We start from the raw sequence: 23,982 nt of genomic DNA, 5'->3' as shown, positions 1-23,982 counted from the left end.
CGCAAAGAATTTCTTAAGAGCATGAAACAACTGCTTATTAATTCAGACAACTTCTACTTGATGGCATCTTGAGAAGAATTCCTGAAAGAGGAGGAAAAAAATGGGGTGCAGAAACAGTTATTCAATGGTATTTTTTATTTCCCTTCATTAAGTACTATATAACGTGCTCTTATTTGAAAAACATCAATCAAATTTATAGATTCGTGATAAATATAGTTGTAATTATAGCTGCTTGAAAATAATTCAGCTGTCACGTTTACCCTGTCAAAGTAAATAACGCTGTCATTTCAGTTGATGTGTGTGACTTGAGTAAACATTTCAAAGCATGAATTTTGAAGCAAAATCTCCTTGCTTGAAACAATTGCTCAAATTAATTTTCCTTGCAACTCTAGCTTATTATGCTTATTTTCTTAGTATGAATGAACTATTCAACCACGTAACCAAGGCGTCTTGGAATCGACTGTGTGTGCATAAATCATCAATTATACAAAATGAACACTAGAACACATGACCTGTTGACCAGAGGGAAAAAAGTTGCATTTCTACTCATTCATCCTAACTGTTATAAGTGCCTACAGCCATTTAAACAATTTAAAATGTATCCCTGCAGCACCCAGGCAAGGCAGGGATATGTTATCACTCCTGCTCCATAAATGAAGACATGGAGCAAAGTGATGTGGTGAGTAAGTAAAACACCAGGATAACTTCCTAAAGACAAACTCTGGTTCAGCCAACTTCAAAATATACAGCTGGTATAAATATTTTGTACTGGGAGCAACAAACAGTATGGCACTTCACAGTTAGGTCAATTTTCAACCTAGGAGAAAAGAAAAGACTACACATTTTCAAACCTGAGAGAAATTGGTGACTGCTACTAATGTTCACTTCATTGACACTTGGAAAGTGTTCCCAGATCTTTTCAGCAAAAGCCACGCCAAAGGTACAGGCAAAGTTCTTACTTTCAGGTTGATAGTTCTTAATTTCTGTCAATAATTCAGTGAAGTTATCATTAAAGTCATTGTGCTGTCTTCCACTTATTAGCAGTGCAACAATATTGAAAATGAGCATTTTATCAAAACATTTTGTAAAGTGCTGTTCAGTAACAGCAAAAGCACAAGACTCTTCAGCACAGTACTCTGGATCAAGGCAAGAAAATCCCAAGGGGCCTCCTCAGCTTTGAGAATCCATCAATTATTTCTTCTGTTAACATTTATGACCAAATACTGTTTGCCTTAAACTCTTCACCCATTAAACAGCCACAATGCTTCCTACCATCTTTGCTAAGCATTCGAGGCCTTACATAAGAGGCAGGCTTATTGCTTCAATATGACCAGCTAAACACATTGTACTTATTTTATTCCTGGCACTTGTGAAAAGGAAAATAACCTGGTTTTCTCTGTTATATATCCATTTTAGACTGCAGCACTTTTCAGTTCTGTAAGCGAAAGATAAAAGTAATAAAATGGCACTGACCTTTTCCTTAGCGTAGACTCACAAACCTTGACCACCCTGATGACCTCTTTAACAGTGCGTCGGAAATCATGCATTCTCGCTGCCACTAACAGAGCTAGAGAATAAGCAGGGACAGTCAATGTCAGAAAGAGGAAAAATTGCTGAAGAAAAGCAGAAAACAGACAGATAACGATACCCTCTCTTTGCCCCTGCCTTCAGATAAAGAGCAGTAAATGCTTATATTCAGCTGCATCCTTGAATGCACGTGACTGACTCAACTTTACAGACTTTGTTCCTACCCAATAAAACTAAGCTGATTGCAAACTGCACTCTAAAAATTTTACACTTCAGCTCATTGTGGAAACCACAGCTATTTCAATACAGCACAAGAACATCAGGCTGATCACACGTTGTCAAAGTTATCGTCTTTTTAGCAGAATTTATTAGCTGAATAAAAAGCTGTCCTACTAAATCCCCCAAAGCAAAACACAGAACCTGCTTAAGCTGTTCTCCTCAGTCCTGTGACCATTATCACCGGCCTGCTGATGCTCAACTGTTGGTGTGCAAGACCCTCTACACAGACAGATAAGTTGCACAGCTTGCATTTACATCAGTGTTTTGGTTCAGAGCAGCAGGACAGTTTTGAGTTATCAACCTCGTTCATTCATCATGCGGTGGTTCAGTGAGAAGAAGAGGTTGAAGCATGCAGAAGTGCTTTCCTCCAGAGGAAACCAAACCAAAGCTCCACTCCAGGCACGTGTGGAAATGGCTCCAGTTCCTAATGGGAGCACCAAACATCTGCTCCTTCACGCAGCTCCAGACAATGTGTGGCACAGGTATGAAGGCTAAGGAACCAAAAGGAGCCATGAACTGCATGCGCTGTTTATTGTGTGGATGGATGTAGGACCTCCTCCATCCAATTCAGCACCTCCTGCTTCAACTTGTATGTCTACTGAATGGTTTGAAACCGTTTCCCCTTGTGCTGTCAAAACAGACCCTGCCCCTTCTTTCTTACAGCCCCTATTAGATATTGAAAGGCCATTCTCAGGTCTCTCCAGAGCTTTCTCTTCTCCACGTTGAACAACCCCAGCTCTCAGCCTGTAAGAAGAACGCATAGTTTTGGGTTCCCTATGATTTATGCACTATTCAAGCACGCATGTATAAGATGTCTCATACACAATGACGTGGCTACATGCACTCCTCATTAGTCTGACCTCACTAGCTGGTATCAACCATCTCTTAGCCTAGTCCTGTAGGTTTTTGTAAGCATCATGCCTGCACTGAATCTCAGAAAAAGACTGAGAGGAAAATAATTTCACATATTAGGTCAGAGAGGCCATTTCTTGCATAAGAATCAGTGTAAAGAAACATTTACAAGTGCCTGCACTAATGGTACAGTTTTAGCTGACAAAAAGCTACAGCTTGCAGAATGGGAGCGAGAGGAGCCCCAGAAAGGTTAAAAAAAACCAACAAAACCCAAGCTGTAAGAGGTAAAGGATCTGAGCAATGAACGGAGGAGCAGAACTGAAATTTGAGTTCCTAGGAAATGGGAAAGTCCACAGCTGTCCCCAGCTCCCAGAGCTTCTTGCACAACCTGCTGCGGGTGGAGCAACACGCCTCACATCTGACATAGCCGGCACGCTGTGTCTCACACTTCTGACACCCCACATCTCACACACCTGCCCCGCAGAGCCCGGACGGCCGGCGGCCAGTGTGCATCCAGTCTCGCTTCATTCTCTGCAGTAGCCTGAGAGCTGTCATGGACACTTCGTGGTTCTTATCCCCAAATTCCAGCATATGTGCAAACCGAGGAATATATAAACACGGATCTGCAAGAGAAAGCAACACAATTACTCCTAATTCCAAACCTTGATTTATGACACACAGAGCTGTAAGGCTGTCATGGTCAGCTCGCTTCACATCTCAGGGAACAAGCATAGAGCAGCACAACTTTAGGATCACCTTCTCACTACAGGCATAGCTAAAACAAAATGCTTCCTCTCTTACAGACAAGAGGCTTTTAAAACATCACAGCATTGTCCTTAGTGCTTTTCAGGGTTCAAAGACGTATTTAGCCACAAATTGCTGGAACTCAATCAACGTCAACAGCCTGCAACGATTAACATCAGCCCAGGATGCTCCTCCTGATGTACAAACTCTCTTCAAGTGTTGGTGTCATCGGGTTCAGACCCACCGAAATCTGTCAGTGCGGATCGTGCTTTGCCTAACACGATTTATAATTTATCAAACAATCTTGTAAAAGCCGCGCGTAACACGTGTTTACTCTGATTTCAGCTATCAGCTGCTCATTTCCTGCCTGCCTTTTATCACTTGACCGAAAATCTATGATGTAAGGTAAACTGTTAACTATTAGCCCCGACTCAATTTCCTCAGCTGATCTCCTATGTGGGCACTTACGCTGATAAAGATGAAAATTCAGCGCAAAGCACTGCAGCACCGTGTGGATTTACAACGAATCAGAGCACTTCCACGCAGCACCAAGCTCTGACAGCAGTGCCCTGTTGCTATCCCTAATTACGTGCACCAGCAGTACATGGTTACACAAAGATATTTGTGTGAGAGCACCGCATTCATAGAGCAAAACCTTCCAAACACATCTCCCTCAAACCCTAAGATATGCCAAAGCAGTCACCTCCTGACTACGGGCATAAAAACCAAAGATTTGGGATGGATCCTCGTGATTCTTTAGGGCGGCTGTGCCACGTGCCAGCAGAACCCTGCCCACGTTAAAGTGCCCGTTGCAAGCGAACAGTCAGGGAGAACAGCTTAAAGAAACCCATTTCCAAGCACTTTCTTGTAAAAACGAGCATTGGCACTAACACAGCTTTTGGAAAAGCGTGAATTCATCATGCTAGTAAACAGAAACGACCGATTCCAAAATGCAAAGCGCTTCCAGAAGCAATACTCAAACTCAGCAGACATGCAAACTTTGCAACTGATGCTGCAGCACCGCGTGCAACGCCAGCAGGCAGCACCCAGCCCACTCCTGGCTGTCCCACGTGGGTTGGGGATGCCCTAGATGGGGTCTGTGCTGCCCTGCACGGGGTCAGAGCTGCACACATGGGGTCAGGGCTGCCCCACAGGGCAGGGACCCAGCTCCAGGCCGAGGCAGAGGAGTTGGGGCGCATTTGCACGCATCTGCACAGAAGCTGCCCAGTGTTTTCTGCCAGCACTTGTGCCCACAGGTCATTTGACAGAACATTACACCCAGCTGATTTAAATTCTGAGAGCTACCAAACAGCCAAAATATGAACGCGTGGATGGGTTCGAGTGAAAAGCCAAAAGCAAAAGAGGCCGTAAAAGGCCAAAAAGTAATGCCACCGATGTATAAATTAAACCGAGGCCAAAGTTAACGTGACTGTCTCCCACGTGGATTAAAAAGAAATAATGAACCAACACTTGTAAAACACTGCTGAAGCCAATGGCAGACCTCCCATGCAGGTCCTGCACAGCACCTGCCCACCGGGAGAAGATGGGCTGAGGGCACAGCATGGAGCTGTGGGGTGAAGGGTGAGGGTCTGCAAAACACGAGAAGGGGGGGAAATAGAAAGAGGAGGGATAAAAGGAGGAAAGTGGGGTGAGATAAAAGGAGGACAGATAAAAGGTGATGGAAGCAGAAAGTAAAAGGGGGAAGAGGGGGGGAAGAAACGCGGGAAAGCAAAAGGGAGTGAAAAAATAGAAGGAAGGATGCAGAACGTGGGGGAATAGAAGGGGAAAAGTACAAGGGAAGGAAAACAGGAGGAGGAAGAATGGAAGGGCAAAACAGAAGGGAAAAAGGGAAAAGAAAAAAGGCAAAATAAAAAGGAGAGCGATAAAACTAAAGAAAATACGGAAAAGCGGGGGAGAGCGATAAAAGGGAGACAAACTTTAAAAGGGAGAAAAAAAAAAAAGGAAAGAGAAACGAATCAGGAGAAGCCCCTGCAGCACAGCACCGAGCAGCCGCCCCTCGCCGCCCTTCCTTCTCGCACTTCAGCCCCGGCCGTGCCCCCGCCGCCGCTCCGGTCCCCCCCGCCCCCACAGCAATGCGCGGCGCGGCGGCGCCCCCGCCCGGGCAGCTCCGAGGGCCGCTCCGCGGCGCCATTCGGGCAGCGCTCGGCACAGCGCCCCCGGGCGGGCGCGGCGGGGAAGGACGGAGCGGGCGGCGCTGCCCGGCGCACGTCGCCGAGCGGGGGGGGCGGCTCAGCCCGGCGCGCCCCGGCGCTCCCCATTGGCGCGGGGGCCGTGACGCGCGGCGCGGCGCTGCCTCTTAGGGCGGGAGGCGGAGGCAGGGCCCGGCAGAGCCGCGCCGAGCACAGCCGCGAGGGGAGAGCCCGGGGCGGCGCTGCCTCCGCCGCCGAGCAGCCGGGGCGCCCCGCCGCCAGCAACGCCCCCGGGGCGGGCGGGAGCAGCGCGGAGGAGCAGCGCCGTGCGGCGGAGGAGGAGGCGGCGGTCGACGCCGCCGCCGCGGGGAAAGAAGGAGGAGGAGGAGGAAAGTTGGTGCGCCCGGCAGCGGACTGCGGAGAGCCGCCCCGGCCCGGATGTGCCCCCGCCGCCGCCGCCCCCGGCACCGGGAGGGGAAGGACGGAGCGGAGCGGCGCTGGCAGCGGGGAGCCGGCGGCGGGCGGTAGCACCTGGAGGATCTGCGGACTGACGCCGTGCCCTGGATCTGGGGGGATTTTGGTGCTGTGCTGCTCTTCGTGCTTTTTGGTGGTTTTTTTTTTTTTTTTGCTTTTTTTTTTTTTTTTTGGCTGTTTTTTCTTCTCTTTTTCCTCCTCCTCGGGGGCCGGAGCCGCCCGCCCGTGTTGCCCGCGTTCCCCGCTGCGAGGTGAGCACCGCAGCGCTCCGTGACGGCGGCCTGGGAGCGCCCATCCACGCCGCGGGACCTGGCTCGGGAGCCGGCGGTCCTCTCGCCGATGCCGCTTCCCCACGGGTGCCTCAATGGCAGGATCATGAAGTGTTTGACTTTTTTTCTTCTGCTTCCAGAGACCTTAAAGAAGTCCAAAAAGAGCGTCAGGTCAAACGGCAGGGCGCCAGGATGCTCTGAGGCAGTGCCCCTGGCCCTGAAGAAGAAGATGGCCGCAGAACTTTACCCTGCCAACACCAATATCGCCAACAGCAACGCCGCCGCCGCCGCCGGCAGCAAGAAACCCGCGCTGCAGCTGCAGCAGAGCGCGCAGCCGCCCCCTCCGCCCCAGCTCCAGAACCTCAACAACAACAACTTGGAGAGCGCCAGCTGGCAGTCGTGCCACCCCACGCTGCGCGAGAGGTGAGGCCGGGCCCCCCCACGCCTCCCCCCTCGGGTCGGGTGGGTGCGTGGGTCCGGGCCGCCCGCCGCTAACCGGCCTCTCCCTGCCCTCGCCCGCAGGAACGCGCTGATGTTCAATAACGAGCTCATGGCTGACGTCCACTTCATCGTGGGCCCGCCGGGGGCGTGCAAGAAAGTTCCTGCCCATAAGGTTGGTGCAGACCCTGCGTCCGCGCCTCGGTTCCCCTCCTCGTCCCAGAAGCGACGCGCGGTACTGAGCTGCTCTCTCTGTTTTGCAGTACGTGCTGGCAGTGGGCAGCTCCGTTTTCTACGCTATGTTTTACGGCGATCTCGCCGAGGTCAAATCCGAAATCCATATCCCAGATGTGGAACCCGCAGCCTTTCTAATCCTATTAAAGTAAGTGGCCGCTCCGAGTCTGCTAATTACGTGGACCGAATCAAAGTGGCTTATAGAATATGCAGCTCCCGCTTGGCGTCGTGCAACGCGCACGTATTAGTGCTTCATGAGCTGTCAGATGCTGAGTGTCTGACTAACAGCCAGCAACGATGACTAGAGATGAGGTTTTTCCATGGGCCGTGCCTGTACGCTTTCCCTTAAGAAACTTCTTTTCTCACCTAGGTACATGTACAGCGACGAGATAGACCTGGAAGCCGACACGGTGCTGGCGACGCTCTACGCTGCCAAGAAGTACATCGTGCCGGCCCTGGCGAAGGCGTGCGTCAACTTCCTGGAGACGAGCTTGGAGGCGAAGAACGCGTGCGTCCTGCTGTCCCAGAGCCGGCTCTTCGAGGAGCCAGAGCTGACCCAGCGCTGCTGGGAGGTGATCGATGCTCAGGCGGAGATGGCGCTCAAGTCAGAAGGGTTCTGCGAGATCGACCTGCAGACGCTGGAGATCATCGTGACGCGGGAGGCCCTCAACACCAAGGAGGTGGTGGTGTTTGAGGCGGTTCTCAACTGGGCAGAGGCTGAGTGCAAGAGGCAGGGGCTGCCGGTGACGCCGCGCAACAAGAGGAACGTGCTGGGCAAAGCGCTGTACTTGGTGCGGATCCCCACGATGACTCTGGAGGAGTTCGCCAACGGGGCGGCCCAGTCCGACATCCTCACGCTGGAGGAGACGCACAACATATTCCTGTGGTACACGGCTGCCAACAAACCCAAACTCGAGTTTCCGCTGACGAAAAGGAAAGGACTCGTGCCGCAGCGCTGCCATCGCTTCCAGTCGTCTGCGTACCGCAGTAACCAGTGGAGGTACCGGGGGCGGTGCGACAGTATTCAGTTTGCCGTAGACAAACGGATATTTATAGCGGGACTGGGATTGTATGGGTCGAGTTGTGGCAAAGCTGAATACAGCGTCAAAATTGAACTGAAGCGCTTAGGAGTAGTCCTGGCTCAGAATCTGACAAAGTTTACCTCCGACGGCTCCAGTAATACCTTCTCGGTGTGGTTTGAGCACCCGGTGCAGGTTGAGCAGGACACGTTTTACAATGTAAGTGCCATTCTGGACGGCAATGAGCTCAGTTACTTCGGGCAGGAGGGAATGACTGAAGTGCAGTGCGGGAAAGTGACCTTTCAGTTCCAGTGTTCCTCGGACAGTACCAATGGGACTGGGGTACAAGGAGGACAAATCCCTGAGCTCATTTTCTATGCATGATGCATTTCACCTTGATTGTATTCCAGTACTGCAACGCTGCACATTTAAGGGATTCTTCAGTTTTACTACAGAACTGTACAGCAGTACGGAATGTTACGCTACTTACCTATCTGCTACATCAGGCTATACCAATAAGTGAAGGAATGCTCTCGAATTTAATCTTATTTTATTTATTCATAAGCTATTTGACTTAATTAAGACTGCAGTGAGCAGAAAAATGTTAAATTTTGCACATACCGTGCATTTATTTTGTATATAGATAACTAACTTGCAGACTGCAGCTGACTCAAACAGAATGTTCTAAACTAGAGCAGTTTATGAATTGGTGAAATATAAAATGTTTCTACTTGCCCTAAATCCTGTGTACTTGCCCCTTACTGATGTTACGGCTTGTCTGTTAATTCAGCTACAGTGTAGTTAACGGGTGCTAACAACTGCTGGCTGGCTGTCCTCTGCAAGGTGTGAGCAGTGCCACAGAGAGGCTCCCCCACCTGCAGAGCCCGTCCATCAGGCAGCCCTCGTTGTCCTTCATGAAGAAGGACAGGAGGAAGGAAACTCAGAGGTTGGCTGTGGGTTGCCTAAGCTGAACAGAAAAAACCTGAGCATAACCAGCACTGGTAACGTGCTTACAGATGTGAGCTTCTCCTGTCCCTCTGCATTCTGCTTTTGCCATCATCTCCGTTAACCTCTGCCCTGCCCAGCAAACAGCAGCAGTAACACCTGCACTGTCAAAATGCACCAGATTTGAGGAGCCAGAGTCAAGGCAGACAGATAAAGCCTCATGCAGTCACAAGCTGTAACACTGACAGCCACTACTTAAATACACATCACACCCTCACCCTTAGGAGCAGACAGATTTACAACACGGTCACTCAGAATTACTGAGGGAAGCCACCATAAAGGGAACCTTGCAGGCCTTTTTTCTCCCTGTGTATTTTCAGGGGTATGGTCATTTTTATAGCTAGCATCCTCCAGTTTTCTCAGAGACAGATTAAGGTAGGTGTGTTCCTCAAGCATCTGACCACAGTTACAGCTGAACTAATGGGAAGTACTTACTGTTCTTTATAAAACATTGTAATGTAGAATGATCGAATTTACTTTTTTTGCACATATGACAGGTACCTCTACATTTAACTTTAAGTTTTTTGGTTTTTTTTTTTTTTATCTGAGCTGCATTATTTTTCTACCTTGAAACTAAACTGTAATAAAATGTTGTCTGTTCTCTCAGAACAGAAAAAAAAAACTACAGAAACAAGATGTCTACACAGGACATCAGGCTGTGCTAACTGTTTTGCCAACTAATCCTGCTCACTGCAATGATGGGAGATAGCTGTGTCCTGCCTGTGTATTGCTTTCTGGATACTGTTCTGACGATGCTCAGCAGGGGAGCTGCTGGTCCTCTTGCTGCAAACTGAAAGAGCAGGAACACAGTTACGTGACCAGCTGAGCATAGCTGAAGGAGGGCACGTGTGTTCTTGAGCACAAAGGCATCTGATTCTCTCAGTACAGATTAAGGAGAATGGGAGTGATGGTGGGTTAAGATACGGGGAAAAGAATTCTGCACAGAGGTGGGCAACAGTCACAAGACCTCTCTATAAAGTCACATTCTTATAGCAGGAATTGGCATGAATCCCCTTGGCTCAAAAGCTGCAACCTAGACAGGAGCTTCTTACCCTTTTGACAGGTGAACCCCACCTTCACAACACTGCGTGCTATGATTTGAACACTGATTTACTACTTAAAAAGTTATTAGAATACTTGGGAAAAGCTGCATGCTTTGAAAATGCTGCACACTGTTTTCCATCAGGTCACTTGTATTTCAAGCACTGAACAACTACAGCAATGGACTGATAGTCTGTTTTGGCAAATGCTTACAAGATGTTTTTGCGGAGCTGAAGTTTGACAAGCCCTCACAAACTTGCAGGTAATAACACACTTCATGAATATCATCAGTCTATTGCTTTAATGCGGCCTAAGCTACTTCCAGAAAAAGCATCAAAATTGTAGACGAGGACAGCATCTACCACCACTAAGGTCCTACATAAAGGAGACCAGGATCTCACAGGCAGTACTGCTGGATTGATTCCAGCTTCGTTTTTAACTTACTGCTTTAGCAGGTTAATGCTATGGACACACACATAACAGATGCTTCTAAAGTAATCATACCAAAAGTACACCCCAAAGACAAAGTGTAAAGAAGTACCTATGGCTGGAGCATTTATGCAGAGTTCTCTCGCCAAAAGAAGGAAAGTTTTTCCCAGCACATAGACATTCACCTGGCAAAAGACAAAAATCATTATTTAAATCTTAAACCATAAATGTTTTCAACACACCTTTTAATTGTAAAGGAATAAAAAGGAAAACCTTTGAAATCTTAAAAAAAACTTGCTTTAAAAAATTCAATTAAAGTAATACTAGAAATATTTGTAGGTACAGAGCAGAACCTGCTGCTCGTCAAAAGCTGCACAAGTAAGTGTTGGAAATCAAAGCATGAGCTGATGGTGAAAAAAAACCCTACAAAGCTGTTTGTTATGCTCTTCAGTGGGCTCAGTGCTGCTCTGCAGTACTTGGACAATTTCTCAGTTGTCACCTAACATCTTAAAGCAGTGAGAAGGCTTTACAGCGTCGTTTCTCTTGTGACATAACAAACCCCCAGCAAATAATCACAAGTAAGTGCAAATTTCAGCCCTGTACGATCACGTGAGGTGGGATAATTAAGTGCTGCACAAGAACAAACCCAACTTTTCTTCCAATGAAAGGAGCAGTGCTGCATGCCCCAAGGTTATTGGTTGGTTCTGACTGGTTTGGACATTGACCCACATCACTCGACATAATAAACCTAAAAAAAAAAAAAAAGCAACTCACAGAAAACCTATGGAGTTTGGCAGAGCCCCACTCTCCACCCCACCTCTCTCTGCTCCCCACCGCATCATCACTGCTCAACCAGGAGGATGTAAAGGGGTGGGATTAACTGCTCTTCATACTCTGATTTGCAACTTATAGCATAGGCAATTGCAGTTGCATTTGGAAAGACTGAGGAAGTTTTATTTTGCTATCTTAAGATGTGTTTTGTGGTCAACAAGTAAGGCAGGATATACTTCAACTCCCAATTAGCTCCAAACATTCCCACGAAGCTCCATGCACACCTTGCTCCCCAAGGCACCCATGAAGGTTGAAAGTCAGTATAAAAAACTGTTCTCCTGAACAACCAAAAAGGTGGGGGGTCCCATTTATATTTTTCCTTGTAGTGTGGACTCTTATTGCTTTCATGCAACTGAACTGCATCTCTCTTTCGTATGCCACGATGATGAACACGTGGACTAAGCAGTCAATGGCACAACAGTGTTGTCTGTGGAAATACATAACCTGTTACTAAGCACTGCCCTGCAGTTTAACAAAAGAGCTTTACCCAGTTTAAAAGCAGTTTTCCCTTCAAGGGTATAGGTGCTTCACCAAACTAGTGACAAAGCAACCAACTAATACTGGCACGCTTTCACTGTGCACTTCTTCATGTGAAAATTTTCTTAACATGATTTTTTTTGGTGTGAATTCCAATATAAAAAGGGAACATTTCAAATAAATCCTCAGAATTATCACATATCCTGAAAGTAAATGCTCAAGCAAATAAGTGTACGTGATATGGCATTAATTTAGTCCACATTTAGAGGAGATCACTGGACCATGCTTTGTGTGACCGACGGTCAGACCGGCCTGTCCCATACAGAAGTACAGTATGAAATATTACCATCCTTTAGCCAGATGACATAGCAATACTATTCTATGGCAAGGAAGCAAACAAAATATAACCTCTGAACAAGAAGTATGCTTAGGAAATAAGTCATTGAATTCAACACAGAAAAATAAGCATCTACTGAATCTGGCAATTCATACAGGAGTTTGGGAGCACGTGACTTTCCATGAGCCACAGAGACATTACTAAAGCAAAATAGCTGCAGTGTTTCAGTTGGCTTTCAATGCTCTACGTTCACTGCAACTTTGGAATGGACTGTTTTGACCTTCTGTCCAAAAATATTAACAAAAAGAGTGGGGATTTGGCTGTAGTTTCAGCCTTCTAAGTTGGCTGACTGAGTTACTATAAATCTTGAACCTCGTTGCTTAGATCTTGCTCTGCAAGGATGATTTCACTGCACAAATCAATAAAGTTACTTCAGTGGAGCCAAGTACATGCAGTGTTTCCATCAGAGCGTCACAAACTCATCTAGTTCCTTCACTTTAGTCTAGAGAAAGCCTCTCATTCAGTCAAGTATTTTTCCCTCTGGATTTTCTGCCAGGATATCCAAACTCTTCATGCGTATCCCCATCTAACCACGTCATTATACAAAACTCCTCCCAAGGAAACCTTCCAGAAATGCAATTATCAAAGAACAAATAAATACAAAGAGACATAAGAAGGCAGGGTGGTGGTGGTTGTTTTTTTGTTGTTGTTGTTTTTAAGCTACGTTTTAATTAACAAAGCAGGTGTTGAATTAAATCTAAAACAAAGAAAAATGCATTATAAAACTTCTAAGTGACTTCTTTATTTTAAACTTCCCACCCTTGTCCTGCCTAAAGCCCTCCATATCCATGCTCTATCTGAGAAGTGATACACTCTAACCCAACCTGCCTTTCCACCTCACCTGCATCAGCAGTGTTTTACGACCAACTTCAAGATGTGGGCAATGTATTTGCATAAAATAATAAATGCTAATTAAAATGGTACATCAGGGTATTTCTTTTCATCACAAGAGAACTTTTCAGTCTCCAGATACTACCAATTCAGTGCACTGAATATCTTCTTTCTATGTGCTCTGCATAGAATCTCACACTTCTTTAATGTCAGTGTAAAGGCACAAAAAGAATTGGAAATACTCAACTGGTTCCAGTTTTCCTGGCAGATCAGCTCAAGATATACTTCAGACCCCGTAAAACAAAACACTAATCATCTTTGTCACTTACCAAATATTCAGAGGTTCTGGGGCACATCTCATGAGCAGCACATTAAATGTGGCCTAAAGCTCACCCTGAAATCAGTAATGACCTGCTGCAACAAGGCACATCATTTCTGGTTTTAGTAGAAGGCCCTCACACCAAAATTTAACACCACTGTCACTAATTTGAACCGTTACAGACACACAAATCCCTCCTGCAACAGATGGAAAAATTACAGATACCTAATAGGCACACAGAAAGAACCTATCTTTGTTCAACTTCTGCACATTTTTTGCGCACTGCTAAGCTTCAAAAATTAAGGGAATTAATTTAGAGGGCTACTTTAATTCCAAGTGTTCATCATTAAGAACTTTTAATAAAAATTCATCTACTCCAATCCATCAAAAGTTTCATGTCCCAAATTTAGAACCATATGACATTTGCATTCATAAAACCTAATTTTATGAGTTCTTAGAATGTTGAATAAACAAAAGTGCCCTTCTAGAAAGATGTCTCTGGCTTAGGCTCGAATTGTGGCAGCTTTCAAGCTCACCACATTAACTTTGGTCTCTTTTTTCCCCACTTCTTAACTTACGAGAACCAAACTGAAAGCCTGTATTTTCCCAAACTCTCTTCAGTCAAAGTGTAGCAACTGTTTTACTGACTTTCAAAGACCTGTGATCTCGGTATTGTTTTGATCAGATATTCAAATTCCCTAAATTAGATGCAAGCATTAGTTTTGAGCAGCAGCACTTAATACAACAGAAAGGAGCGTCAACCTCTTCCACAGTGGGTATTCTAAAATACCTGCATATCCTTGTATTTTACTACATTATTTTACATTCAGTTCACATTTAATGACATGCACTTCCAAGCATATGGATCTGCCGCTATGCATTCTGGTATTTTTTTGTCCTTTTTTTTTTAAACAGCATTTTTCAGACGAAGAGTATATACTCACTCAGGAACCACAAAGCATCCCATTTTTAACCTTAAGTTTTTACAGGAGAAATTAAGATTCTACAAGATGATGTCCTTTACCATTCATTTCTGCTCTTGTTACAGAACACTCTGTATTAGCTAAAAGTGGCACTTGGAGAAGGAACGGCTTCCAATTATTCACTTAGATCTTTATAGAAAAATCCTCCTACTTATTATACTCTTTGCCCTTCACAGTATTTTTCAGAGACAGAGTCTTTTCATTTCACATCTGTCAGTCATCAGATGCTGATTTCAAAGGGACACTTCCATAGGGACTCTTATCCTTTCATAATTTCCTCTTGATTTCAAATCACTCCTGACATGTTCATAAATACCAATATACTTCCACTTCTACAAATACAAATACCTCCATACCAGTACCATGGGAATATAGCTGTTCTAACACATTCCAGAATTTTAAACTCTCTTTGGAAAAGAGGGAATCCCCCATTCATACAGGTACCAGATACATTAAATTCTGGACAGCGGCATTCAATAAAGTTGCAATCACACTCAAGCAAAAATCTTCATCCATATTTCTAAATTAATAAATCAATACTCTTCCACTGTGAACAATTTCCAAAAAGCCTTTTCATGGCCATGGCACAGCACCGTGGAAAAATATTACAAATGGTGATGGTGCTCAGTTCTTCTGTCATTCAGAAAGACGAAGACTGGGCAGTTGGAACTCGATGTGAATTCACACTGTGAAACATCCATGGCTGCTTGCCTAAATAATTAAGCAAGCATGAAAAGCAAATGAGTTTTTAAGGAGAGTGTCTGTTGCTGGGGGAAGAGGCACCTGTGGTTATTTGATTCATTATTAACATTTCTAGTATAGTAATGCCTAAAGGTCCCAACCAGGTTGTTTAAATTAACTCAACACAGCAATTTGCAAAGGGGCAATAAAGGCAACGCAGTCAACATGTTAATATCTTTAAAGGAACAAAGGGTATTAAAAACTAAAGCCAATAAGTACTGTCTAAAATATTTATATATCTACATATATTCTTTTAACCCTTCCTCTCCTGAAATGTCCATATCAGAACCAGAACATTACATCTAACCTCCAAAGAGTAACAAAAACCCACAAATGTGTACAAAAGCCAGCTTGCCCAATTGCAGCTGAAGAAAAGACACAAATCAAAATTAAGCAGCTACTTTTATGCTACATTTTAAAGCTCTGCCTTCATCCTAGGGACCCCATAGAGAGAGCCTACTTTTCACTAATCACATCCACTATAGTCCTAGCATTCTTCCTCCAACACCACAGTTGTACAATAAATCAGAATCGTACCATCTATACCGCAAAGTAAGGGAGTAATTTGTGACAAGCACAGAAGAATCAGCGAGGCCCAGAGCTGCCTTAAAAATAAAACAATAATAATAAAAATAAATAAATCTACAAGCTTCCCAAAATAACTCACAATAATTATCCTTCTGGACAACAAAGTACTGCAGAACTTAAAGAGAAAGAAATGGAAGAGGATAAGAGCTATGTTTTGAAGTGGAAGAAGACAGACGGAAAGACCAGATAAACAAGTAGCAGGTACTGATTTTCTCTTCTTATACATCCTCTTCCCTCATCATGAATCGTGGGAAAGCTCTGGTAAGAAAGGCTCTCAGGACACCTCCAATCCAAAGACTTTGCTCAGAGCAGGGTCAGTGCACCAGAACAGACCAGGTGGTCCAGGGGCTGGAAAACCTCTAAGGATAGGAGTTCAAAACTCCTCTGGGCAACCTGTTCCAACACTTGACTATCCTCACAGTGAAAAACCTTTTCTTGATATCAAGTCAGAATGTCTCATTTTCATTTATTATGCCAGCTGATGCTAATCCTTCTGCTGTGCACTGCTTTAAAGGGCCTGACTCTAACATTCCTTCAGGCAGCATTAGTCTTATGTAACAGCAGGACACACCATAAGGCACACTAAAATGACACTGGACAAGGCTGAAACTGGAGATCAAAGCAGTGCCATCATCTCTTCCTTAAGTCTTTTACGACTATATTGCAATGACCATGACACTGGAGATTACAAGAAGGTAAAAAAAGAAACTGGAATCTCCTTGGATGGGAAAGGCAGCATTCAAACACGAGCTAAATAGTTCTCCAGGTAAACGGAATGAATGCTCTGAAACAGATGAGCAAACCCAAACTGATCAAAAGTTCGGCCAAGGCTAGACAAGCTTCTCAGCTCTCCTCAACAAGCAAGTCCTGTCACTTCGATTGGAATAACAAAAAAGCAAACAAAGGGCCTGATTACAGACCGCTCTGAAGACTGTATTTGCAAGTAAAATGCAATATCTGAAAATATAAACAAGTACTTTCCCTGTCGGAGACTGGTGACTGATCATCCATCCAACGCAATCAACATGCAGCCTGCCTTTTCACTCTGCACAGGGAGCATGTAGCACTGCTCTGCACATTTTCAGTTCGTTTCAGCTGATGCTTTAAAATCTAAGTGTACCAGAGGCACACTGAACCTGACACTTTCAATGGGAGGTTTCAAACACGTAGGACGTATTTCATCTAGAGATAAAATGGAAAGCAAAACACACACACAAAAAAAGTTGGCCTTTCCAATGAAAAAAAGGGGGGCATTTTATTTTATTCTGACAGCAATTTTGAAGTTCCAGAAGTTGTTATGAAATGAAATAGTTCTCCAGTGGAATAAGCCCAACTCTCCCATCTCAGTCATCAGTACAGGGGAAAAACTAAAAGGGTTTTCAAGGTGTTCTGCACTAACTCGGTAGCCTTCAGAATGATGCTTCGTTAATTTTCTTCAAAAGAAAAGTTGGCAGTTGGACTACATCATTTTGAAAGTCCCTTCCAACTGAACCCTTCTATTCTAAATAATTCCTATGGTCACACAAATAACAACCCTGTAGATCAGTTCACCTCCTGCAGCAATAGAGCTGTATCAAGTAGAAAATTCAACAGAAAAAAAAAAATCAAGCTTAGCTGTTAGCATTTAGGCAAGAGTTTATGAAAGTTCAGGAGTAACTCATTTTTCAGACTTATTTTTCCTGATATAAGTTAACTACCTTTCTTATTTCACTGGCAAAAATGATTACCTGAACTAGTAGAACATATGTTGCATAGGTAACTCCGAGCAAGTTAAATATTTTGGAAAGACAGTAATATCTATCGCTTCTGCTAACAACCTTTCATTTGAATCACATCCACATCCCAACTTCACAATAGCAGAGCTGTCCTTGAAAGAAAAAGTCACTTCAAGGTAAGAGTACCATCCAATAAACCGACTGCTTTTAGTTTTCAGGCATACCATCTGGAAGCAAAGACTGATCTAAAACACAACACAAAGATAACACTGTCTGAGCAGTAAACGAGCCACTAATTTTAGAGGGAAACAAAGCATCAAAAACTAAGAATCACCTAGGGAGCTTTTTTTTTTTTTGTAAATAATTGTATTTTAAGCATGTATATACAGTTGACTTAAAATAGAAAATGGGAGGTGGTTCATTTCTATTTGTGTTACTTTTTTGGTGTTGTTTAATAAAACAAACTGGGATTGATGGGAGAGATCTAGAGGAAGCCTAAAAAGCTCATTTTTGCTTTCTTCAAAAGGGCTTTCTGGCTAACTGCAGTTAACAATGACATTTAAGATTTGTGTTTGCTCAGATTCACCTTTAAGAAACCAGAAATTGGAGGCTATCAGAAATCTTCACATAGCTAGATGTGTAAATGAAGTTCATGACAGTGAAACACTACATTCTATTCTTCTTTCCAGGGCTGACTATTTCCATACTATTGATCTATTTCTGGCTCTCCCATCCCTTCAGTTACCCCCCTTTAACCTTTTGGATTGCATATGCCCCATCTTGACACTTTTTCAGGCTGGAATGTACAGAGGGAATAAAACCAAATCATTCAGACTTTGTTCCTGCCAACAGGACATCTTTTTTCTTTTTCAGATTCAATACCTCTTCTTCACATTTGGCAAATACTCTCCATGTTACTGCAATCATCCTATTTCATAGCAACCACCGTAAAAAAAAACCACTTGTGTTTAAAAGTGATTATTTAAACTTGTGTTTAAAAGTGAAATAAACCCCCCCAATCTACACATGTAATATTTGCTTATAAGCAATCAAATTAATACAATAAGAGTTTGGAAAAAATAAAATAAAATGTTAGTAATTTTAAGAATTAAAGATTCATTTGATTATTGTAATTCCAGCAGATTGCTTTAAGCAATAAATAGTCTTCAGAGGGATGCCATTTATCAAGACAGCTGGGAGGACAAAAATAGATGCAACTAACCTACTCACATTGTATGTAAAACAGTTTGAACGTGGAGAATGCAAGTAAGGCAGCGTATGCCAGCAGAGCTTTCTATTTCCACACAAAGAGCAAATGCACATTTTGTTCAAAATACAGTTCATAAACCCTGGCATACATTAATCCATTTACACTGTATTACCTACAAAGAGTTTTGTCTTCTACGATTGTTATGTTAAAAGCGTGTAACCTTGTGCCATTGCAATGACTCTGAATTGTGAAAAAAGCATCACACTAATTCTTAATACATTATTTGCAATGTTAAAAGCAGAAGATATTTCATATTTGATTTCACTGAGCAATTACTGAGTTACAAACCCAGTGATTTTCCAATTCAGAAATTTTACAGAGAAACTGAAACACCCCAAACAGCCCACGCTGACAGCACTTTGCTTGAAAGTAGCCTTTATCAAGAGAATTTTTCCACAAAAATAGATACAATACCTGAAGAAGATCACTGAGGTCCAGTAACATGTCTGTGCAGAAGTCAAGGAATATAAACACTTGTTGAACGTGACTGTTTCTAAATGTCATTAGCAAGAAAAAAAATGAAGGAACAAGCCCAAGTTAAAGTGCAGCAGAAAGCAAATGCAGGTGAGGTACTGGGATGCAAGACTTCTGCTCACAGCCAGCACCCAGCTAACACTTCTGCTCCCCAGAAACTCCTGCCAGCACTTGCTGCTGCGCTTACTGCACAAGCTGCCTACGTAAAGTGGTGGTCTGAAAGAAAAAGACAACATCTTCCACAACTTACAACCACTCACTGTATCCTGCAGCCGAGGGAGAGAAGAGTAACAGATAACAACATTAGTAAAGAGGTAAGTAAAGCATGAAAGTATTTTATGGAGGTAAAACATCAGTCTATCTCCTATGCTAGCTTACAAGTCCAGGACCGTCTCATGAGGTTCAATGTAGCAAAGCACAAAGTCTTGCATTTGGCAACCCCCACTACAATACAAGCTGGGGGATGGCAAGCTGGACATGCAATGTGCCCTCACAGTCCAGAAAGCCAACCATATCCTGGGCTGCAAAAGAAGCGTGGTTACCAGCTCAGGGAGACAGGCAATCCTGCCCCTCTGCTCTGCACTGGTGAGGCCTCATCTGAAGAACTGCATCCAGACGCAGAGTCCTCAGTACAGGAGAGATGTGGGCCTGCTGGAGCACATCCAGAGGAGGAACGCAAAAGCATGCCAAGGAACTGAACACCTCTCCTGCAAGGACAAGCTGAGAGAGCTGGGGCTGCACAGCCTGGAGAAGGAAAGGCTCGGAGGTGACCTGAGAGTGGTTTTTCAGTATCTGAAGGGCGGCTGTACAAAAGGAGGGGACAGACTCCTCAGCACAGTCTGCTGTAATAGGATAAAGGGAAATAATTTCAAACTAAAAGATTTAGACTGAACAGAAGGAAGAAGTTTTAGGGTTTTTGGTTGCTTGCTTGGTTGGTTTTTTACAGTGAGGAAGATAAAACACTGGCACAAACCACCCTGAGAGGCAGTGGATGCCCCATCCCTGAAGATATTCAAAGTCAGGCTGGACAGGGCTCTGAGCACCTTAAGGAGCTGTGGATGTCCATGTTCCTTGCAGGGGAGTTGGACCAGATGGCCTTTAAGGGTCTCTTCCAACTGAAACGATTCTATGATTCTACTTTCAAATTCATTCATCATCCAGTACTCAACTATGGGATCAGGTCACCTACCACTGCTCCTCATGGACACACCTGGGACTTAGGATAGTTCAAAGGAGACAAAACTGCCTTAAATCTCCACCAGATTTTACTGAAATTAAGCATATTTTTGAATATACTGTCTTCAGTCCTAAAAAGAAAGCCAAACAAACGTTAAGCTTAAAGTGCAAAGGTAGTCCTCTCGCTGAGACCAAAGTACCGCTCACGTGCTCCAGCTATCAGCCAGCCAGGGCTGGCTTCACCTGTCATAAAGGACTTCCAGATTTACCATTAAAAGCAGAATCCAAGTAAACTTAATGAGGGAGGCAAGCAAAGCAAACGTATGCAGAAATTTTCTATGCAGCAGTGCATTAAGAAATTCAGCATTAAGAAACACTGAAACATATATATATATATATATATATAGTTCAATACACCACAGTAATGCAAGTATCACTAATGCAAGTGTGTGATGTTTGTAGGGTACGCCATTGTATGAGTTTCTCCTAAATATTATCAACAGTAATAATTCAGATAATGTAATCACGTTATACATAAACATTTGTTCACTAACAATTTTTATCCTTGAGCATTTCTATCCTTAATTTGCATTTTAAATCAAATGAATTTAGTACTCCAAATTTACTACAAAATTCAACAATGTTAACGCTATTTGGTGAAAGTGGATTTTAGCAATAAAAGAAAAATCACAGTATAGTTGGATATTTAATTACATGAAATTCAGTCTCTGAAAAAAATCCCAAACCTACTATAGATAAAATTATATAAGGCATTAAAGTAATCTTTAACACAGTAAGAAAACTGCTAACGCAAACAATCTGTAAAGAAAAAATATAGCTTAGAAATTTACACAGAGTAATACTGAATTAAATGCGACTTTTTGGACAGAATAGTGAGAAAGGGGAAAATGGAAAGAGTTTAGTAATGAAACTGCCAAGAAACCACAACTCTTGACAGCTCCTCAAACAGATCTAAAAGGAAATCACAACAGCAATTTTATGCTTGAGAAACATTCCAGATCTAAAAACGTTCCTAGTGCGTTACTGACTTGAAGTGTCCAGTTACCATTTGCCCACCATTGAGATACCTAAAGACACAGAGATACTTTCAGTACCAAGAGAACTAAAATTATCACTTGTATTTGACAGACTTGATCATCAAATAAATAGAAGAAGAAGAAGGAAAAAAAAAAGCAGCTTATGGGTTCCTGAAATGCCAAAGCAAGCAGCTGCACAGCCCTGGAAGCCACCTATTGCCACTTGAGACAGAATCACTGTCAAAGGGTAATGCACACCTCAGGTGAGCCAGAAGGCTACTTTTCTAACCCAGGTATGTCAGTTAAAGTCATGAAATCTGTACACTAATTTATTCTTCACTCTCATCAAACAGCTAAAAATATTTTGGTGGAAGAGCCAAACTTAGTAAGACACTGCAAGAGCTCGTAAGAAAAATAAATCTACCTTCTGTTCTAAGTAAAGAGAAATAGAGAAGGCGCATGCAGTTGTAGGGACAGAAGATTAGAGCTAAGAAGTTGGGAAATACTCTTGCAGAGTTCAGGCAACACTGCTGAGCCATACTATAGATGCTTTAGCATACAGTTGCTTCGCTCCATAGAGAAGCTGCATCAAGTGTACATTGAAACAGTAAGCAAAGGTCACAGTAAAAATGTGGCATTTCTGGATTTCATTTAAGGTAGCCTCCAGCAATCTCTCAATTATTAGATGTGTAGCTGCTACAGCAAAGCAAAAGGGAAATTTGAGTCATGCAGTAGCAATGGGTTGGCCTTTACTGTGAATATTGTGAGCACAATTATCAGCAGGAAGTAGTTGTAAAAACAGGCAGTTGTTTTCAAACTCCTCTGCAGAGCTGGAACAGTTCAGGAGAACATACAACAACAGCTGAAAACTGCAGATAATACTTAATATGTGCTCAAAATTTATACAACCCTAAGATAAATGTTTTCTTTGAAGCAGAAAGAAAATGATAATTTTACATAAGGAGACTGCTAGGACATGGAAAAGTTCTCCAAGGGACAGAAAGTTACTGATATCATAGATAGACACATGCAAAATAACAGAATACAAACACGAGGGGCTCTCAGGTTATAAATGTACCCAATTTAAAAAGAAAGAAAAGAAAACTCCAATAGTTTCAGCTGCTTTTTTTGTCTTTTTTTTTTCCTGTGCTTATTCTTTTAGCTGACTTCACCAAGGTATGCAACTGATCGTCCACCTCTGGAAACTTTCAAAGCGAAGGATGTGAGTCTAAAGGCTTAACTTCAAAAGATTTAATTCAAGGGAATCCTTTGACCAACGTGATGCAAGAGGTCAGACTGAGAGGACAGAGCACTCCCCTTCTGCCTTTATAATCTGGTAATCTGTGGATAATGTGAGCCCACAATGAATCACTGCAATAATGTTCTCATTCTCAGTACCGAAGGAAACAAAAGTTTGTGATGAAATGAATACTACCGGAAACCTAAAACCCAAAATACCAAAACAAGAGGGCATTTGTCTTTTAGACAGGCCTACATTTTATATATTCCAGCAATTCTGAAGTACTTATATGGATAAAAATCCCCTTTTGAGTTTTGGGCTAATCAGGAAGCAGAAATGCCACTTGACTAAGGTTATAAAGAGATGCAGGAATTCTAGTAGGAGATGGAGTTGTTACCTCTCCTAAAAATGTCTTGGTATTAATGTGGGACAGAATCCACATCAATAAGGAAGCCCTCAAACAATATCATGGGTTTTTACTGTGCCCACTTTAGTGTGTCAAAGTGCAATATATAGCATCATATTTGGAAGATACAGGTACACATGAGCAGCACAGAGAAGATGCAGAGACTGGTTTGAGTTGGTGAGGTCCTTTTTTGTTTGTTTGTTTTTAGGGGGAGAGTATATTTATCTTATTTTTGAAGTATTCTCAAGTTACTGTTCAAGTTTTTACTTACTGTTTACAAGTTCACTACACAGTCAGTGATACAGAAAGATTAATGCCAAGTAACTGCAAGCCACTCAGCAGATGTGTGAGAGCTGTGCTGTCCAACAGTGAAGCTACACCCTTTTCAGCTGGAGCTAAAGCACTTTCTGCTTCTAACAAAAATTCCTAACAGATCCAGTAGGTAGTACAACAGTTAAACCTGAATTCATTCTCTGTATTCAATGAGAGTGATTCAGCTGGCTGCAAACAAGCAAACAAAAAAAAAAGCAAACCTTAATAAGCTAACTGACAAGCAAACAACAAGCATTCTGAATATTAAAACGTATTTTTCTCAAACTTTAAATCAAACTAAACATTTGCAATTTCAATGTTATGTTTTGTATAAGCTCCGTAAGAGATGAGAGCTTCCCAGAAGCACCTACGATCACAAACACACAGAGATAAGATAAAAGGGCTGGAGGACAACAAAGCGCAGCGATACTGGGGTGAAAAATTAGTGATTGAGTTTGCCTGGCCCTGAACCCAGTTCTCCATCATTCAGTCCTATATCCTTGCCCTGCTATATTTTCATACTGCAAGTGATTGCTGATTGTGACTTATCACAAATAAATCTCTGCTGCTTTACAAACTTTCACTGTTTTAATTAGCAATTAATTAAAACTGACTGACAGCACTAATTGTTTTCTAAAAACATTTCTCTTCCCAACTACACTGGATTAACAGGATTAGAAAATAATAACCCAAACCAATTCTTTTGTAGAAAACTCATTTCTCA

The 23,982-nt window shown here is 43.2% G+C and overlaps 2 protein-coding genes across 3 annotated transcripts in view; one reads left to right on the top strand and one right to left on the bottom strand.

The window, feature by feature from the left end:
* Positions 1-23,982, bottom strand: part of BRF1 (BRF1 RNA polymerase III transcription initiation factor subunit) — a 159,662-nt gene that overhangs the window by 76,173 nt on the left and 59,507 nt on the right. Inside the window, exons 4-7 of the mRNA XM_065749093.1 lie at positions 19,028-19,059; positions 10,574-10,646; positions 3,132-3,281; positions 1,474-1,567 (exon numbers count right to left, since the gene is read on the bottom strand). Of these exons, the coding sequence (XP_065605165.1) occupies positions 1,474-1,567; positions 3,132-3,281; positions 10,574-10,646; positions 19,028-19,059 (349 nt within the window). The remainder of the gene's footprint in view (positions 1-1,473; positions 1,568-3,131; positions 3,282-10,573; positions 10,647-19,027; positions 19,060-23,982) is intronic.
* BTBD6 (BTB domain containing 6) lies at positions 5,750-8,984 on the top strand. Of its 2 annotated transcripts, XM_065749126.1 has the most exons (5): positions 5,751-6,277; positions 6,436-6,718; positions 6,818-6,908; positions 6,997-7,115; positions 7,338-8,984. In XM_065749126.1, the coding sequence occupies exons 2-5, from the start codon at positions 6,525-6,527 to the stop codon at positions 8,368-8,370; spliced, it is 1,437 nt and encodes a 478-aa protein (XP_065605198.1). In that variant the 5' UTR covers positions 5,751-6,277; positions 6,436-6,524; the 3' UTR covers positions 8,371-8,984. The 2 variants fall into 2 exon arrangements, with proteins under 2 accessions (XP_065605189.1, XP_065605198.1); XM_065749117.1 differs by having other exon boundaries at positions 5,750-6,718.

The sequence above is a fragment of the Cyrtonyx montezumae genome, unplaced genomic scaffold, assembly GCF_038088225.1.
Source record: "Cyrtonyx montezumae isolate F1298 unplaced genomic scaffold, pur_monq_1.0 scaffold_10, whole genome shotgun sequence".
In the NCBI taxonomy this organism is placed as follows: Eukaryota; Metazoa; Chordata; class Aves; order Galliformes; family Odontophoridae; genus Cyrtonyx; species Cyrtonyx montezumae.
Note: the sequence above shows the minus strand (reverse complement) of the source record. Positions and strands in the feature narration are given on the sequence as shown.

Excerpts from the sequence above, each read along its gene's own strand:
- BTBD6 (XM_065749117.1), top strand. The coding sequence starts at position 6,366 with ATGCCGCTTCCCCACGGGTGCCTCAATGGCAGGATCATGAAGTGTTTG. Across the intron at positions 6,909-6,996 it reads AGAAAGTTCCTGCCCATAAG|TACGTGCTGGCAGTGGGCAG; the intron begins GTTGGTGCAGAC and ends TCTGTTTTGCAG. Across the intron at positions 7,116-7,337 it reads GCCTTTCTAATCCTATTAAA|GTACATGTACAGCGACGAGA; the intron begins GTAAGTGGCCGC and ends TTTCTCACCTAG.